Source organism: Monodelphis domestica, chromosome 6, assembly GCF_027887165.1.
Source record: "Monodelphis domestica isolate mMonDom1 chromosome 6, mMonDom1.pri, whole genome shotgun sequence".
NCBI classification, from domain to species: Eukaryota; Metazoa; Chordata; class Mammalia; order Didelphimorphia; family Didelphidae; genus Monodelphis; species Monodelphis domestica.
The window spans coordinates 246,189,827-246,209,438 of NC_077232.1; the positions used below are offsets into that span (position 1 = coordinate 246,189,827).

At 36.2% G+C, this 19,612-nt stretch overlaps 1 protein-coding gene across 50 annotated transcripts in view; it reads right to left on the reverse strand.

Annotated features, from left to right (window-relative positions):
* ANK2 (ankyrin 2) overlaps positions 1-19,612 on the reverse strand; it is a 765,649-nt gene that overhangs the window by 136,431 nt on the left and 609,606 nt on the right. For 46 of the 50 annotated variants that reach the window (XM_056803048.1, XM_056803045.1, XM_056803053.1 and 43 more), the window contains 3 exons: positions 11,283-11,381; positions 3,637-3,834; positions 233-331 (listed from right to left, as the gene is read on the reverse strand). In XM_056803048.1, coding sequence (XP_056659026.1) covers positions 233-331; positions 3,637-3,834; positions 11,283-11,381 — 396 coding nt within the window. The remainder of the gene's footprint in view (positions 1-232; positions 332-3,636; positions 3,835-11,282; positions 11,382-19,612) is intronic. The other 4 variants (XM_056803058.1, XM_056803027.1, XM_056803044.1 and 1 more) reach the window with 1 other exon arrangement.

The window sequence follows — 19,612 nt, forward strand, 5'->3', positions numbered from 1 at the left end:
CAAAGGAGAGAAGAGAAGAGTAAAGAAAAGGAGAGAGAGAGAAAGAGAGAAAGAGAGAGGGAGGGATAGAAAGAGAGAGAGAGAGAGAGAGAGAGAGAGAGAGAGAGAGAGAGAGAGAGAGAGACAGAGAGAGAGACAGAGAGAGAGACAGAGAGAGAGACAGAGAGACAGAGAGACAGAGAGACAGAGAGAGAGAGAATATGTTTTCTGGAGAAGCTGAAACATGTTCTACCTCTGTTATAGCCTGGATTGAAGCCCCATATTTCACCAGCAGTTCCATGACTTTGATGCGGTTTTTCTTGCACGCAATGTGCAGTGGAGTAAAACCATTCTGTGCGAGAGACAATCAAGTTAGTTGAAAACATGCAGATACAGAATTGTCACACAACTCCATGCTGGCACATTGCAGGCAATAGTGTTACCTCATCACGGAGTGTGACCAGTGCCGCTCCAACCCGAGTGGGTCAGGATACAGGGAGGTAATAGCAGCAGTGCCACATTCTTGTGATACTGGCCTTTCCCCCCATAAGTAACCAGAGAACTGGCCTGCATGCCCCTCTGCTGGTATGTTTTTGAAAAGGGCAGTGAGGGAGGCTCTCTCTCTGGAGAAGCAAAGATGACAACATCGACTCTTTTAGAAAGTCTAACAAATGCCCAGAAATCAAATTGTAATTGGTCAGGGTGGGAAAATATTTGCTTTCTTTCCTTGTATACTTTGTAGGAAAGAAAATATATTTCTGGTAAAGAGACAAATTTTAAAACATCTGAATTGCTACCCTGTCTCACCCTGATAATCAAGGCTTTTGCTTAAGTCATGTATCCATTTCCCCATTTGTTTTCCATCATTCTTCTGGGAATTATAACTTGGCTGTTAAAACTAAAGTATAATGATTTTACATAGATATATTTTATCATTGTGCTTTTCACCTGGAATGGTTTTGGAGCCACTGATTTCAAACCTATACAACATAAACTAAGGATAACAATACCTCCAGATGGGGATTTTGCTCCCTTAACTAACAACTAAAATGAGGCTCATATAATTGTTTCTATGCTCCAAATTTCATGCTACTAGATCCAGGAATTGTGCCTGTGATGCTCAACCTGCTCCAGTTCTGGGGTTGAACAATTAACTAGCTGGTATTTCATATCTATATCTGTGTCTGGATGATGTAGATATATAGATGGTACAACCACAAAGTAATGAGACATTTAGACATCTCCATCACAAAGTTCTTATTATAATAAATACCTCACACATGGAAATCTAGGACTTGGAAGAAATAATTGTAGCATGGAAATGAGAATGATCTTTTAAAGGAGTGAGTAAACCTAAAAAAGCAAAGGCAGAAATAATTACTTCTATTCTGGTACATCTGAGTATTTAATTTTATCAATTAATGACCACTTTTCCCCCTCCATTAAAGCTCTATTCTAGTTTTTCCTCATAGCTTGGGAATTGTAGGGGAGTTGGCGGTGGGTTTTCTATGACTATGAGAGCTGAGCACCCATTTTTTCCTACCAGGGTGCCTTTCCCTCTTTTGGTAGGCTTGTTTCAGAATGAACTCACCTAAATTTAGAGAGACACCTCACCAGTCTAGCAGCAGGGGATAGTTCTTAATAGCTCTCAGTGACTCTAAGGTTGGCCCAGCATAGAGGAATTGCAATGTGGGTTGGAGGAAGAAAAACTAAACCAAAAATAAAAAAGATCATAGCTCTGAAGTTGCATTTAAAATATAGGATATTTTTTCACAATGCGTAGCCAATTCACAGAGACAGTTGGAATACTTTCCTAAGAGTGAAGATGGAATGACAAACCTTTTGAGGTGCCTTCCACCATGATAGCCCTTAGAAACTCATTAATTGGGGCCAAGCTTACACTTCATTACTCAGATTAAGACTATTTGAATGGGTCTCTAACATTCATCAATCTGCCAGTCAGAAAGAATTCATATTCTTGAAGTATACCAGTGTATTTAATTAACATAATCTTATAATCTGGTATTTCATATTGGCCAACACATATAGTATAACAGTTCTCAGGAAAATATAAAGTCTTATTTAATTAATGAATGGTTTACCTTTCACTATGAAATTATAAACATTCTGAATTTGCTTCTAGTCTTTTGCTTTGCTTAGCTTTTCTAACATTAATTCTTACTATATGTATTCATATATTTATAAGTAAATACATACTGACACATATGTATAATATAGATACACATGCGGTTAGTTCATATATATATATATTCCTATTTCTTGATTACTATAAGTAGCATAAATTTGATTTTTTTCCTTTAACAAAAATATTTTCTTCTTTTGAGGCGATAACTTCACACAACAACCTCATGAACTGTCTCTGCTTGTAACCTCCAGGACAGTCACTTCCATTGCAGGACTCTAAACAAGAAATGTACTCTAAACAAGAAATTTGTGTATTTTGATGGCCAGTGACTGGTTTTATATAGGAATGCCTACAAGCTACTTGGAACTATGTTAATAAGTGAAAAAGATGAATTTCCTATTAGTTTGGGAATTAGCAAACATAAAGCATAAAAGTATTAGAAATACATCAGATCCTTTCGATGGACATTGTTAGGCTAGCTGGTATTTAACTGGGAGCAAAGCAAGGTGATGGATTAAATGACAAGCCTTACAAGACATAGGAACAGTTGTGGTGGCAACTCTTTCCAACTTTCCTTTTCAATTTGTCCACATTCCAAGAATTAGAAATAAAATAAAAATACTTATTAAACTACTTAGCAAACAATTCCCCCTTATCCAAGTACCATTTGAATCAACTCGTCCAGAAAGAAAATTTCTGAGTTATTATTCACAAGGTTATTATATCTTGCCCTATCTTATTCACAAAATAAAGTGATTGGTCAACTGAATGGTAGACAGTCATTTCATTTGAACTCCTTTATGCTCATGTATGTATATATGTACAAATATATATGCATGTACATACATGTATGTATATACCTCTATATGTACATATACAGATAGATAATTTCCCAAAAGTCTCAGTGTAATTTTAAGTTTTAATAACTCAAAAGCTTTGATAGCCTAAAAAGTAATACTTAAGACTTTTGAGACATTCTGTATTGATTTTAATAAACATCTCTAGGATAGATCGCTCAATGAAAATGTACTTCAACAAAGCTTCACATAGGCAGAAACAAAATAAGAACTAATATTTTCCTTCTACTTTCTTTCCTGAATTCCTTCCTGAATTCACCATTGTTTAACCCTTGCTTTTCTTTAAAATAAAAGTATAACTTGAGAATTTCCTATATTCAAGATCAAGGAAGGGATCTAAGGGTTTTCTGAAAGGGTTTTCTGCTTCCTCCTCAGATTTTAATCTTTCTTTCAAGTTCTTCTCTACTCTCAGGGAATGCACATTAGCATGTATGCAACTGATGAACTTTAGCAATGTTTGCTTGGTGCCTTCTGAAATCTTTGCTATTTTCACCATCAGAGAACAGGAGGACAGGAAAGCCTGCACAATGGATGGAAGGAAGGAATGACTTTGTTCCCAAACCATTTGCTATTTCTGTGTGCATCATGGGTCAGCAAACACTGGCTTGAAAACCCTTTTATGTATTTTGTTGAGGGGGGCTGTGCCCAGTTTACCAAGGCTCTGGCGTTGGGATTGGCTCTCTTGTCCAGGAGAAGTTTGGTCACACGATAGTGTCCACAGTGTGCAGCAACATGGAGGGCAGTTAGGTAATCCAGAGTGACATCATCCACTGGGGCTTTATGTTGTAGTAGGTGCTTAACGCATTCAACATGGTCCCCTTGTGCAGCCATGTGGAGTGGAGATAGTCCATTCTAAGCCATGAAGCAAAGCAAAACAAAACAGAACAAAGAACCCAGTCAGTATACTATCTGATGGCAGAGATTCGGCACTTCAGAACTATACTGAGTGGCAGAGGATGCTAACCTGGGTCTCAAAGGGAATAGCAGATAACCGGCACCAAGATTTTACACATTGGGTAGGATGTATTAGACAAGATGCTTAAACTCTCCAGGATTCAGATTCTTCAACTGTAAAATGGGCAGGTAAAAGACTTTCTAAAAATCCTTTCAGCTTTTCCCCTCTATGCTTCTGATCCCCATTGTCTGTCCCATTTTGGGGGGCCAGGAATGAAAGCTATGAGAAGTGTTAGTAGTGGATTGTGCTAGACTTGATACAAAAAGTTCTATGTTCAAATCCCAAGTCAATATTCATGTACTCCCTGACATAGGAGAGTCACTTAACCTCTCTGAAACTCAAGCAACTCTCACAAATATAGAGTTATTAGAGACCTCCAGGGTAATCTTGTCTAACCCTACATCATCTTACAAATATGGAAACAAAAGGACAAACAGATGACTGCCCTAATATCACAAAGGAACTAAGTAATAGAGCTGATACTTAATCCCAAATCCATCATTCTTTCTTTTGCACCATGATGACTGAATTCTCTGAGGTTATATGTTCTGGATGGGTTGCAATCTACTCTGTTGGTGGTTATTCCTACATGAGGAGTTCCCATACTGATAAAATTACAAGTCCTTGATGTGAGTGTGTGTGTGTGTGTGTGTGTGTGTGTGTGTGTGTGTAAAGTTAGTTTTATTATTTCTGTGAGTTCAGTGGTATGGATACTTCCTTCCACTTAGGCACATTTCAACCCCTCTATCTTTAGTAAATAATGATCATTATTGTTGTCAATGGTGACCTTATTTGAGGTTTTCTTGGCAAAGATTTTAGTTTGCCATTTCCTTCTCCAGCTTATTTTACAGATGAGGAAACTGAGGCAAACAGGGTTAAGTGACTTAGCCAGGGTCATACAATGAGAAAGTATCTGAAGCAAGTTTGGAATTCAGGTATTTCTAACTCCAGGACTGATACTTTATCCACTGTGCTCCTAGCTATAATAATCATAATAATATCTAGGTTTTTCATTATATATAATATGTGTCAGGCATTGTGCTAAGCACTTTAAAAATATTATCTCATTTGATCCTCACAACTCTGTGAGGTTATTATCCCCATTTTACAGATAAAAAAACTGAAGCAGAAGTTAAGTGACTTTCCCAAAGTCATGCAGCTAATAAATATTTGAGGCCACATTTGAACTAAGGTCTTCATGATTCTAGGTCATGCTCTATCAACTATGCCAACCGTCTTCCTGCAATAAATGTACATATACATGTGAACTTAAGACTTCCAAGAAAATCAAAATTCATTTGAACAAACCCTCCAAGTATTGGAAGGCTAAGTATGTTGTCTCTTTAAAAATCAATGTAAAAATGTAAATATATAATAAATTCTGGCTAAAATCCTAGTTCGATAGCCAAAGCATGAGAGGATTCTTACCTTGTAGGAAAACAAAAGGAAATTCTATTTATATAAGAGGCCAGCAAGGGCAATAGGCTGTACCATCATGGGCGTATCTACATTCCACAGCTCAAAAGTTAAAGCTAATTGGCACCCAGATACAGGTGCCCTAGTCACATGTGTTCCCTATGGATGAGTACTTCCTACATATACACAACCCATGTACCATGGTAACATGTTCCCTATGTATGTGACTTTTCAAACACCTTCATTAGGGGTGCCCACTCTTGGCACCTGGTTGTTATGTGTATTTGTAGAAAAGTGTATGAGAAAGTTTCATAAGAAAACCCTCTTATTTCTAAAATTAATCTTAAAGGATTCTTTCATTGATTACTCTTGCTTTGAATTACTCTTGATTAAGTGAAAAGAATGACCAAGGTAGGTAGAAGCTTATAACTAATGTTTTTGTGGGTTCATTTGGGATCTCCAATTTGGATTTCCCAACACTAAAGGATCGCAGATATTTTTTTTCCTTTTCATTATAGTATGGGACTACATTTTTTAAAAAAAACATGTCTGAGCAGATATATGAACCTAACTCTTGAACTAACTTTTGGTGAAGTGCTCATATCTGATCCATTTTACTGTGTACCAGATAAGTATAATGTAAGTTGGAATGATTCTATGAATGGTGAATGTTTAAGATATTGGCACATAGCAAGGTGCTGACTGTGATGAACTCCATAAGTAAAAATAAAAACCTGACAATGCAGAATTCCAACTTAATCGATTCAAAAGTTCTCTTTACCGTATTAAGGAGGTAGTGGGAAGGATGTAACTAGACTTGGAGTCAGGAGAGAGACCTGGATTTAAACCTCCAATATTACACCTCCAATATTTACTACCTGTGTAACCAGAAATAAATTTCAACATCTCAGTCCCTTTATCTATGAAAAAAAAGATGGTGGGCAAGAAAGAAGAAGGGATCATTCATAGGATACTAATCTCATCCATTTGTAGTGTTATGACAAAAATTATTGAGACTGATTTATAGTCAATAATATCAAATTACTAATTTGGCTAAAATAGTAACAAAAAGATTGACAGGGCAGTCACCCTCTCAATGACTAAAGATATCAATGGATCTCAAGGCACATATATAAATAGAGTTTCAATATATTCTCCTATCTGCTTCTGTTTTATGTTTCATCCCATTTATATTCACATTTATGATTGTCATCTGTGTATTCCCCTCCATTTTGACTTCCTCTTTTAATCCTGACCTTTCTCATTTCACTCCTTCCCTCCCCTCCAGCATTTTGCTTTTAATCTGTCCCCTCCCTTATATTACTACCCTTCCCACCACCTTATTCCTATTTCTCTCCTAATTCTCTGTAGAGTTATGAATAGTTTTAGGAGCTCATTATTCAGCACCTCCATTGAATATTCCAAGACGACTCCAACTGGTAAACAGTTAATTAGGAGGTGGTCCATCAAACCCTCAACCCTTATCCAAACCAGCAAGCAATGGTTGTCTGGGTTGTCCAGTAGAAAGAAAGAGAACCCTTGTCTCTCCTTTCTACTAAGCAAATTCAGTAAAAGGGGGAGATGTTTATTAGGATTCCCAAAGGACAAAGAAAATGCAAAACTCTACAAATTGTGTGGTGCCTAATGTGCAAAACCTGGACTCAATAATTCTTCATAATATACAAACCTTTCTACTCTAGGGCCCTCATATACAAATTAGTATAGAACATGAAAATGAAATTCTCATGGGTTTAGGATAGTATGACATCCCATCTCCATGACATAGCACAGTCTACCACTCATGCTGACAGTGCTTTTGATATTCACTTTAACCTCTTCAAATCTCTTGCTCCCTGAAAGATTCAGGTTGGGTACTACCTCCAAAATGAGTCCTTTCCTGACTATTGCACCAACTGTTAATCTGTTGTTCATAACAAAAAATATCTTTCTATATGCTTAGAATTACTTCGTTGTATATGTGTACTATTTCAACAATAGAATGTAAGCCACTTGTGGACAGGGTTGCTTTTTTAATTTTTTTTTTGTCTGTGTATCTCTTCTATAGCAGCTAGGTGGCACAATGGATACAGTGCTAGGTCTGAAGTCAAGAAGACTTACCTTCCTGAGTTCAAATCTGACCTCAGACACTTCCTAGCTATGTGACAATGGTCAAGTCACTTAAGCCTGTTTATCTTGGTTTTCTTGTCTGTAAAATGAGCTGGAAAAGGAAATAGCAAACCACTCTAGTATCTTTGCCAAGAAAACCCCAAATGAGGTCACAGAGTCAGACATGACTGCAATGACTAAATAATGAACTCTTGCATAAATTCTTTTTTTTAACCCTTAATTTAACCCTTAATTCCGTCTTGGAATCAATACTGTGTATTGGTTCCAAGGCAGAAGAGTGGTAAGGGTTAGACAATGGGGATTAAGTGACTTGCCCAGGGTCACACAGCTGGGAAGTGTCTGTGGCCAGATTTGAACCTAGATCTGGCTCTCAATCCATAAATGCTTTAAAAAAAATATTTTCCCCAATTACATGTAAAAACAATTTTAACATTCATTGTCTTTTTTTTTTAATTTTGACTTCCAAATTCTCTCTGCCTCTGTTTCTGTGTCTCTCTCTTTCTCTCCCCTCTCCACAAGATGGTAAACAAGGTGCTATAGATATTACATTTTCTTTAATAAAATTTTAATACATTGATCTGCACTTCAGATTCCCATGTCCAATAAATAACCCTCTATACTGAATCTAAATGTGGGAATGGAATTAACTTTCATCTTAAAAGTAATTCTGAATCTTGCCTTGGAGGTCAAAAAATCAGGCATTTTAGATGTATAAAAGTCAATAGCAGATCAGATTCTTTTTTGGCTTGTGGTAGAATCTGTGCTGGTCCTCTGCAATTTAGTGCCATAGAGTGTTTGGGTTTGAAGTTTGTCATATCTAGAGTACAACCTGTCTTACCAATGAACAGCTACTATGGCCCTAAGCTACATTTATAGGGCAATTTAATAAAATACACAAAATATTGATGCAGTGGAAAAAATGACACAATAATTCAGAACTCTTCTTCATATGGTTCTACTTTGGAGCTGTCCATTCGTGGCCTATGGGATCTGTCTTTAAAAACTGAATTCATTCCACACATGCTTTAAGTGTGTTGACTGCTCTTCTACAACAAATGTTTCTAATTAAGTCGTCAATTAAAATACGAGAGAATTCTTAAAATATGTGCTTGGGTTGGCTGCTGAACTTCTTCTCTTGCTTTCACCAGCAAAAACCTCAGCCAATGCCAATAGGGAGGGAAGGAGGAAATCAGCATTTATAGACAGCCTACTAGGTGCCAGGCATTGTACTATGTGCTTTGCAATTATTATTTTGTTTGATCCACACAACAACCCTGGGAGGTAGGTGCTGTAATCATCTCTATTTTAAAGTTGAAAAAACTGAAACAAAAAGTAAGTGATTTACCCAGCAGCATACAGTAAGTGTCAGAGGTCAAATATGAACTTGGGCTTTCCTGACTCCAGCCCCAATGCTCCACCCAGCTAGCTGCCTCAGTGCTCAGTAGAAAAGAGGAGGAAATGTATGAAATAAGTTTAGGTTCAGTTGCGAATATATAAATATAGCCAGGTGGTCCAAGGGATAGAGTACTTGACTCAGTATCTTGAGTTCAAATCCTTCCTTCAGCTCTTAGAGGCTGTGTGATCCTAGGCAAGTCACTTAAGAACATTCAATCTCAGTTTCCTCATTGGTGAAATGGAGATAATAATAGCACCTGTCTTATAGGGTTGCTCTAAGGATTAAATGTGATAATGTACATTTGTATAACCTAGTGGGCTTGCTTATCAGCTTCAGGAGGGGAGAGGTAAGAGGGGAAGAAAAGAAAATGAATCATGTAAACATGGAAAATAGCTAAAACAAATAAAGAATGTGATAATGTATTTAAAATGCTCTGAAAACTTAAAAGTACTACATAAATGTTAGTAATTGTGAGGATTAAATTTAAGGCTCTACGGATTCTTTCTTTCTCTGTACAATTTCTGCATATTTCATTTTTTCATGGAAATTAGTTGGGTTTGTGCCAAAAACATTTTCTAAAAATGTACAAGGAGACAAAGTATGATATGAACCAAACAAAGACATTGGAAATATCCTACCATTTTGGACAAGTTGGACAATGGAAAAAATATGTACTTGCATATGAAGTCACATAAATATATATGTATATACACACATATTCGTATATGTGCTTATATATATATACATATGTATATATTATATATGTGTGTATAGATATATGCCTGTGTGTATACGTTTTGGCTTTAATACAATCCAAAAAATCAACCACCAAAACAATCGATTTCTTTTATGAATGGAGTGAAATATTACTGATTTGAAATGTCTCTCCTATATACAGACAAAAGTCACTGTGCCACAGACATTCTCATCACTTGATACCACTTATTGCACTTTTATGAATAACCTCAGGCCAAATCAAGAGGGTTTTTAATCTCATCTCTGCCCAATACAAACACAGTCTCATGGCACACTGTGGGCAATTCTCCTTACCACCCAGAGGAGGAAGCGCTGCTGTGCTGTCATTAATCTACCTTTGGGGACTCATTTTACAAGATCATCAACCAGAACAAAGCATTTAGGGAAGGAGAATTGAAAAAGGAAGGAAGAAAGACATGAAGCCTTGGGGAAAAAAAAATTAAAGGGGGTCTCTGAGCTACCAGCAATGGCTATATCTTCAATAGTCATAAAAACTTACCCATGAAAACTCTTAAAATCCCCCCAAATTGTTAAACAAATCATGCAACAAGGGTCAGGTTCAATCTTTTAATGCTCTCTTGCCATTTCAAAAACAAATCAAACCTTATTGGTCTTTCTTAAAATGCTAGTTCATTCTCTATTATTTTAAGCTCTTTAACAATATTTAAATCAACCATGTCATAAATATGATATACATATATATGATGAAAGTGAGTATATAGTTCCATTCCTGTCAGAATATTATACACAAGTCTTTATGTGACTTCATGACATAGAATCATAAAATTTGGATTTAGGAGGAATTTTTAAAGCTGTTGTTTCATTTACAGAGAATACAGATGAACATAAATTTCCATCTGAAGGGAAGGAATGAGGAGGGAAGGAAGGAAGAGAGGGATGGAGGGAGCAATAAAGAAAGGAAAGAAGGGAGGGAACAAGAGAGAAAGAGGAGAGAGGAAGGGAGGGAAGAATAAGGGAAGGAAAGATTGAGAGATGAAGGAAATCATTGGCTTAGTCCCTATCCCTGTCTATTTACAGAGCCTATAAAATGGAAGTACAGATATGTACATAAATATAAATGCAGATATTTAAAGTTTTAAAACAATAGGAAAATTTATTGAAAAATAAAACTGCTGCTGAGTTTCATGGTGCATGCCTGGAATCCTTGCTGCTAGGAAGACTGAGGCTTATGGATTGTTTGGGTTCAAGAGTTCTGAACTAAAGGGGGGCTAAAGGCAATCTGGTGTCTATAACAGAATTTAGCACCACTATGGAAGTTCCTGAATTCGGGGGCTACCAAGCCTTCTAAGGAGGGACTAACTAATCCATTTCAGAAAAACCAAGCATGTTAATGCTTCCATGATGTTTAATAATATTGGGATAAGGCCCAAGAGTGGTTGCTGTACTTTTGGCTCAGGAAACATATGGAGATCCAGTCTCAAAAACAAAACAAAACAAAACAAAACAAACACGCATACACAAAACATACCCAAGCTAAGGAAGATTCGTTTCCAATAAATGGACTGAGACTAATCATGTAACCACGTATATGAATTCCCACAGCAGTTTTGCCATGCGGTGAATGGAAGAGATGGTCAGAAAGTGGTCTAATGATTGTCCAAGGACATTGTGTTCCCTAGACACACTCACCTTGGTCCTTGCCAGCAAGGGGGCTCCTCGTTCTAGAAGAAGTTCTACCACCTGGTCATGCCCACTCCGTGCTGCACAATGAAGTGGTGTCAGCCCATCCTAACAAGAAAATTAAAAGATGGTGTCAACGGAACCTGCCATTTTCTCTTCTTTTCTACCTGATGTTACCAAGCCAGTAGACATCCATAATACTCAATTTACTCAATCAATAAATTAAAAAAAAAGTTATCCTTCTGTTAAGGGGTGAAAAAAGATTCATTCCCCCACCTCCTACCAAGAAGATGACTTAACAGATAAAACTTCTTGACCAGTTGCCCAGTTTTTTACTCTGAAAGGTCAAAAAGAAAGTTGTATTTTCTCATGGAAGCACAGATCTTGTCTCTCTTCTCCTTCCTCTTTTTCCTCTTGTTTTTCTGCTTGCCTTGGGAATTCCCTACTATTGCTTAACTCAGCAATAACCTAACGTTTTCCTGGCAAATGATACTATTTCTGCTTGGATCTGCAGTTATAAGATGAAAATATGTCACAGTTATACTGAAAGATGTAGTCCAAAAAATGTCCAAGAAGGGAGAAGTGTGGCAGAGAGAAAGGGAACTGGGTTCAAATAAGAACACAGAATTGAGGAAACTTTAAAAAGATCCTTGCTTGATGACAAAGAAGAGACTACAACACAAGATCAGGCACTTCCCACTAAAATTGCTATTATCTATCTATAGCATTTTGTTAATGAAAAACACCTAGTTAAATCTGTTCATGTATAAAAAGCCCATCAATATTGAAAATATTAAAATGTTAAAGGGTCAATAAAGTAACTATTCTTCATACTTTTTCCTGGGACCTGGAGAAGGGGGAAAGAGGAATAAGGAATAAAGAAGGAATGAAAGGGTACCTACTTGGCTCTCTCAGCTAGAGAACCAAGGCTGGAGATGGGAGGTCCTAAGTTCAAATCTGACCTAAGACACTTTCTAGCTGGTGTGACTCAGCATAACCAAGTCTTTTAACTCTTTCTTCAGAGCCCTTATCATTATCAATCTTCTGCCTTGGAACCAATATTTAGTAAAAATTCTAAGATAGTAGGTAGATGTTTTTAAAAGAGAAAAGAAGGGATGACATGGCAATAATAAAAGACAACAGCATTCTCATGTACTGAATTTGGTGCATTCAACCAACATGGAAATATTAGTAGGGAAAATTCTTTGCAAGGAAAACAATTTTCAAAAAAAAGAAAAAACTAACAAGTTTTGCCATGATGTTCATTCTTATAGGTTTAACTAGCAGAAAATATGTAATTTAACATACAGATATATTTCGATAAGGTACTTACCTGGATCTCCAAGGTCAATTTTCTACCATCTCTTTGCCTTACTATCTTTCATCATCTTAATTTTACTTTCTTTAACATTATTTCCTGCTACTGCCCAACATAAATACCCTGCTCTAGCCAACCTTGCTGACTTATTACCTTCTAATAGGCTTTGAGTATGGCCATCTATACAGTCATGTTCATAGAGTCCAAATGGATGGAGAGTCAGAAGTTAGAGATAGTTCCCCCATCTCGAACTGAATTCTCTACCCTTTTTAAGGTCCATCTGAAATAAGTCTTCATGACTTTAAACCTGGCACTCTTGCCAGTGTACAACCTAACTGCCCAATCTATGTGGTAGATAGATTATGCTGCATGAGCAAAAGGCATCCTTTAGACATGGAGGCAAAACCAATATCTTGTACCATATTAGCAATTGAAACATCTTGGAATTACTATGGAAAGTTTTGACCTTGTGGGCCCTCTGAAAGGAACTCATGACGTTAAGAGATTCCTGGACCACACCATGAGGACTGCTCCTCTCTAGGGAACTGGGGAACCTTTTCTATACAAGCAAGATATTAATGAGTAGTAAACCATCTCAGTTTTTCAGAAGTACATGGGGTTCAATGTGATAGTCCAGGAGTTGAAACTCCATGAAACCACTTTGTGTTAGAGGAATACTAGACCCTTTATTTTCCAATGCGAACAAAGTGCCTCAATTGTATTATTATACCTCATTGTAAGTATTTAGACAACTGAATCATTACATGGGTCTTTCTTGTTCAGCTTGGGAAAAATAAAGAATACAGACATTCGACTTTGCAGGGAAAATCTCAGTTAAAAATTTTAGCCTCCCTTTGTCCCAGAGAAATAGTCTGAGGACACATTTGAACCCAGAGCCTCCCATTTTCTGATCTGGTTCTCTAGCCACTTGGCCATCTATCTGCCCCACTTTTGTTAACTGTTGAATTAACTATGAGTTCCTCCTTTTTTCATTCCAAAAGCAATCCTAAGTCCTCCCTGAGCCCTCTAGATTCCTGTATTAATCTCCCATCTCCCTTACAGAGAATCATCCCTTTCAACAATGGAAAAAAGAAGAAACAGAGAAAAATTAGCAAAACTCATTAATACATAAAAAAAATCTGACAATATATACAATGTTTCATACACAGAGACCACCCCCTTAGGTCTCTGCAAAGGAATAGGAAGAAATGATTTCTCATATTGCTTCTCTAGAGCCAAATGTGTTCTTTGTACCTTGGAAACATTTATTTTCACTTAGTTTTGGATTATTTTTTTCCTTAAAGCATCCAAGTGATACCTGCTTGGCTCATTTGATGTGAAAAACAAAACTAAGTGTCTACATTCTTATCCCTTTCCTTACAGATTATAAATATTTCTTCTCTCCTAAAAACAAAACAAAACAAAAAAAAACTATCTTCACCCATTTAGGTGGCATATAGTGGAGAGTGTTAGACATGCAGGGGGTCCTCTGGGTCAAAATTGTTCTCATAATTATACTAATTTATTTTCTTTTCAAACTGAGCAAACATGTGCACACACATATGCCACAAGTACAAAAGTTCTTGGAGGGAAGGGGCTGGGTAGTGGCCTTGATTTTTAAGGGTATGAATGGATCCTGCCTGAGATGTGAAGCATTGGGGACCACTGCCTGCCATAGAATAATCAGTGTAATCAAAAATTATAAAGGAAAGACCCATAATTTATATTGGTCCTGGCATTGGTAAACACTGATAAATTACAAAGATACAAAACCAAATGAGATGCCCCTGCTTTCAAGGACTTCAAAGTCAAATGAGGGAAGACAACACATATAGGAGATTTATGGCAGCAAGGTGGCAATAGTAGGTAGAGCACCAGGTCTGGAGTCAGGAAAACCTAAATTCAAATATAGCCTCAGATACTTACTAGTGGTGTGACCCTGGGCAAGTCTCTTAACCCTGTCTGCCTCTATTTCTCAATTTGTAAAATGAGCTGGGGAAGGAAATAGCTAACCACTCTAGCATTGCCATGAAAACCCCAAATGGGGTCATGAAGAGTTAAACCCAACTTAACAAAACACATATTGGATATTGATTGCTATGGAATGGATTTTTGCTGTGGGAAAATTACAGGGATGGTGAGATAAGTCAAAGAATAGTTGACTGCATGCCCTATACAGAAGAAATATTTATATGATTAGAATTCCCAGAGCAATAGGAGAAGGCAGCCAGGTTATCTCCATGATAGCATTGGAGGAAGATGCCTGGGTAGCATGGTCTTACTAAATATAAAGAGTTCTCACCAAGAGGAAGAGCAAAAGTCTAGCAGGAGAGGACCAACTGAAATAGTTCCTTTATTCATGACAGATGCAGAAAAGTATGACTGAAAGCTATCTATAGCTTCTTTGGTTAATCATGTGCTAGGGAAAGACCGTTGACTTGGGATGTCACATAGTTTCCATTTGCTTAAAGGAAATGCATACAAATAGCAGAAGCAATTTGTCATTCCTCTGGAGAAGCTAAGGAGCCAGGTTAGTATTTCCAACCAGGCAGAAAGCCAACTTCTTGCATTTGCAGAACAGGTGTAGACAGGAGGAGCACCTTCATTTTGAGCTGGCATCTTCTTACAAAGTGCTTTATTTTTTAAAAGACTTACAATAAAAGGACTTTCTTAAGAGTTCAAAGTCCTTCACCATACAATGAAGAAGATGAATATAGCATGAAAAATGTTTAAGGCTAGTGACGATTCTAGCTGGCTTTTTTGTCCATAAAAGAACTTCCATATGGTTCCACTCGGATACTACATCTAAGAACTATCATGATAGGAATTGTGAAATATCTCTTAAAAACTGAATAGATTGGCTTGCAGGTTGGGATTATTTCCCCAACTATAAAATGAGGATAATAATTTTGGTATAATCCAGCTCCCTGGTTTGTTGTGACAATCAAATCTAACAATGTGATATAATACTTGTAAGCTGCAAAGCACTTTCTGAAATTAAATTCAATATATTATATATATATATGTATGTATCTTGTTTGTACTTAATTATTTAGATATTGTCTCTACCCATTAACCTGTGAACTCCCTCCTTGAGAGCAGGGACTATTTTCCCCTTGTTTCTCTAAAATTTAGCACAGTGCCTGGCACATTGGATATTATTAACTTGCCTGACTTATGAGGCAGTAGCACATGTTGGCTAAAGAGCTGGCCTTGGAGAAAGGAGACCCTCCTTTAAATCTGGTTATTGAACCTCTCGGTGTCCTTAGGCAACTCCTTAAGATAAAAAGCCAATGTGTCAAAATCTTGTGAACGAGACCAGAGTGGTTTGCCATTTCCTTCTCCAGCTCATTTTACAAATGAAGAAAGAGAAGCAGTAAACAGGTTTAAGAGACTTTGTCCACAACTAGTCACACAACTAGTAAGTAAGTATCTGAGTCCAAATCTGAACTCAAGTTTTTCTGATTCCACTCCTAGTGCTCCATCCACTGTGACTTTAGCAAAAGGAGGATATATTCCATATTTAAAGTTTTGCCAGTTGAATAGTATATTGTTCGTCAATAAATATAATTATTTTTAAAAGATTATAAGTTTCAAAGGCAGTAATCTTTACTGCTAGAGGGATTTTGCATACCAGGAGTTTCTTAGGCAATATAATAACAAATCTGGGCTACAAGTATACTTTATAAATGATAACTATTTAGCAGTAATATTGCTAATCATAACAATTATTCTTGGCAAAGATTTACTAAGTAAAATTATTTCAGACTTGATTAACTATTGCCAAGGTAGTCTTTCAAACTAGCTAAGATTTCCAAACATTTTAGATCCTACTTGATGAGATCATCTCATCAGTATAAAGATCAATGCTTATCTTTCTATTTACAAAAGCAAGAAGATAGATATCCAAATTACTAAATGCATTTACCAAATCATTTAAAAGCAGATACAGCCTGGTTCGAGAGTTCTTAAGACAGAGACTGCTAGAAGATATTTCAAAAAGATGGGCTTTGAAGACATCAGCATTTTTCAATTTCACAGTTTTTTTTTCTTTTTTGCTTCCTTCTACTTCTAAAGAAGAACAATTAATTCTTTGGCTCTGGTTGTTTGATACAAAGTTTTACTAAAATTAATATGTAAAAGATTCAGTGAAAGCATATATTGCTAGGCTACTCTTTTACTTCTTTCTTTCATTGCATGTTAATTGTCTCCAAGTCTTTAATTAGCTAGTCCTTGGATGCAGAAACGTGATTTAGTCTTGATTTGTTTTCCCACCCCGACACCTGATTTTTGTTGAACATGGAAAAGAAGAATTGGGAAATGTATCTACAATTGCCATAATAATGCCAGGCATGGGGAAAGAGTTAAAATGGAGGAGGTATTTTAAGTAATATTAATATCACTAAATATCTTATTCCTTAAGTTATTAATAAATGAAAAAATCCAATAAGTTATTGAAAAGAATTCCTACAATAATAGCATGCTAAAATGCTGTTGGAATAATTAAAGGAGAAGAGGAAATTTTGGAATCTCAAATATCCAAAGCACCTAGTAGAGCTACAGGCATGGAGTTTAGAAGAGCTAAATTTAAATTCATCTTCAAACATTTACTAGCTTTGTGACTCTATATGAGTCATTTAACTTCTGCCTGCTTCAGTTTCCTCAACTGTAAAATAAGGATAATAATATCACCTACCTCTCATGGTTGTTTTGAAGATTAAATAAGATTTGTAAAACACTTAGCAAAATGCCTGGCACATAGTAGGTGCTTAATAAATAAGTATCTCCTTCCTTGTTAAATTTAGTCTATAAACAGAAACAGTTATATCAATTATTTCAAAGGTACCTCCTTTGAAGACAAATGAACAGTTACTGTTCCAAGTCAAAATACTTTTTTTTTTCATTTTACAGTTAAGGAAAACAGACCAAAATATGTTTTTAGATGAAATGAAATATTCTAAAATTTAGAATTATCATGAGTTCTAAATTCTGTATGATAGTTCCTGATCTCAAATTTTAGGTTACTTTTCTCTACAACCCTCTCTAGCTTCAAAGAATGAAGAAGAGAAAGACATGTTTGCTATGTAGTTTTAGTTTAGAGGGTTTTGTTTGTTTGTTTGTTTGTTTGTTTGTTTGTTTTAACCAAGAAGGTTTAGGTATAGAATAGATTAGGTTGGGCAAATCTTTGGCAAAATTTTTCTAGTCTTATCCATTGAATCATAGGGATATTTTAAACTTCTAAGGTGAAGGGGTCTCAATACAATCCTGCATGACTATGTCTAATCCCCATGGACAGCTGCCAACAAACCTCATGCTGATAATCTGATCCCTCTGGGTTGTCAATCTCTGAATGCAACTCAATCTGCTTGTAGTAGGGGAGTATATGTTCCTTCACTTTATCTTTGAGGCATCTGAGAGTGTTTAACATTATCTGGTCCAAAATTCTCACTTCACATATGAGGGAGGGAAGGCCCAGAGATAGAGGTTAAGGAATACCCCCCACCCCCATTCCCAGAGTAAACTAGAAATGGGTCAAGAACTCAGTTTTCCCTTTTTTTAGTCCATTACCCATTCTTCTAAAATGGGAACAGTGACTGTATCATAGTTCTTTCTTGGAGTTTTTATATGCAAATTAATGTGAACAAGGCAAATTATGGTACCTTTGAAATAATTGAAAACATTTATCTTCCCAAGACTAGTACAAAGCAATAAATACTTTATAGTAAATAAGCACAGCAGCTAAGCACTAAGAAAAATGTTCTGGCTTAATATTCTTTTGCAGTTATGTAGTATTGCTTTTCTGCTGTTAACATGAATTTTTGGAGGTACCTCAAAAGAAACAGATTGGGAAATGTGAAAGGGAAACAGATCAGGTTAGTACTGAAGGAAGAAGTGCCAAAATGCTTCATTTAAATGCAAAGTATACATGCCTACCTCTTCAAAACCATATACACCTATGACCCTATCAAAGCTACTACACAGAGACAAAGGGAAAAGGAAGAGAGATTCAGATACCAAATAAATTCACACACAAAGACATGAGACTACAACAGAGCTACTGACAGACAAAGACAAAATGTTTCGTAAGCTCCGCTGTTGTAAAATGTCCACAGCTGGCCATGCCCAAATGCCTTTGAGGAGAGGGATTAGAAAAGCCAGCCAAAGCTTTTAAGGATACACAAAGTCAAATTCTTTTCTCTTCCAATGCGAGCAGCTTTAGCAGGTTTTAATGGATCTACCATATCATGTGATTTGATACAACAAGATAATGGATAGTCTGATAGCACTGAAGAAGGACTATTTGATTCTGCTTCCTTCAGAACTTAGCTTGGACTTAGCTTATAGGTCCCGTGTTCCCAGAAATTCAGTAATTTATGGACAAATATATGTAAAAAGAATTGGGAATATTTTTTATACCATCTTCTATGAGATTTCTAATCTCATATGTCAATCTTACCTGATGGTATAAGCATAAAAGTTTTGGAGAGAGGCTATGATTGTTCTAACCTATCCTCAAAGAATTAAATTGAATAAAAGTAGCTATATACTTAAAGGATAGTCATAATTGAATTTTGAAAAGTTATATATACAGAAATAGAAAGCAAACTTCATTCTATATCAGCAGAAAATAGCTAAGCAAACCAAAAAGGGTTTTACAAGGATAAGTACATCTGGGGTTACTGCTAACTCATGACAGTTTTGATTATGAATGAAATATATTACTTCTCGATACACAGATATGTGAATGATGTCACATAATAAAATATATATATATATACTTTCACTCCCTAGGATACATTTTGTACAGGTATTCTCAAAAAGTTGTTTAAAATATGGAAATACCTAGGAAAAATGTCTAGGAGTAATTAACTAAAATTGTGGAAATGAATACTATAAATTAATATTTCACTGGAACATAAAAATGATATCTATGGGTTACTGACATTTATAATGAAAACCCAAATCAAAGGCATGAATTCTGAAATTTAATTAATCTCATTGAATATGTGAGGGACTGATA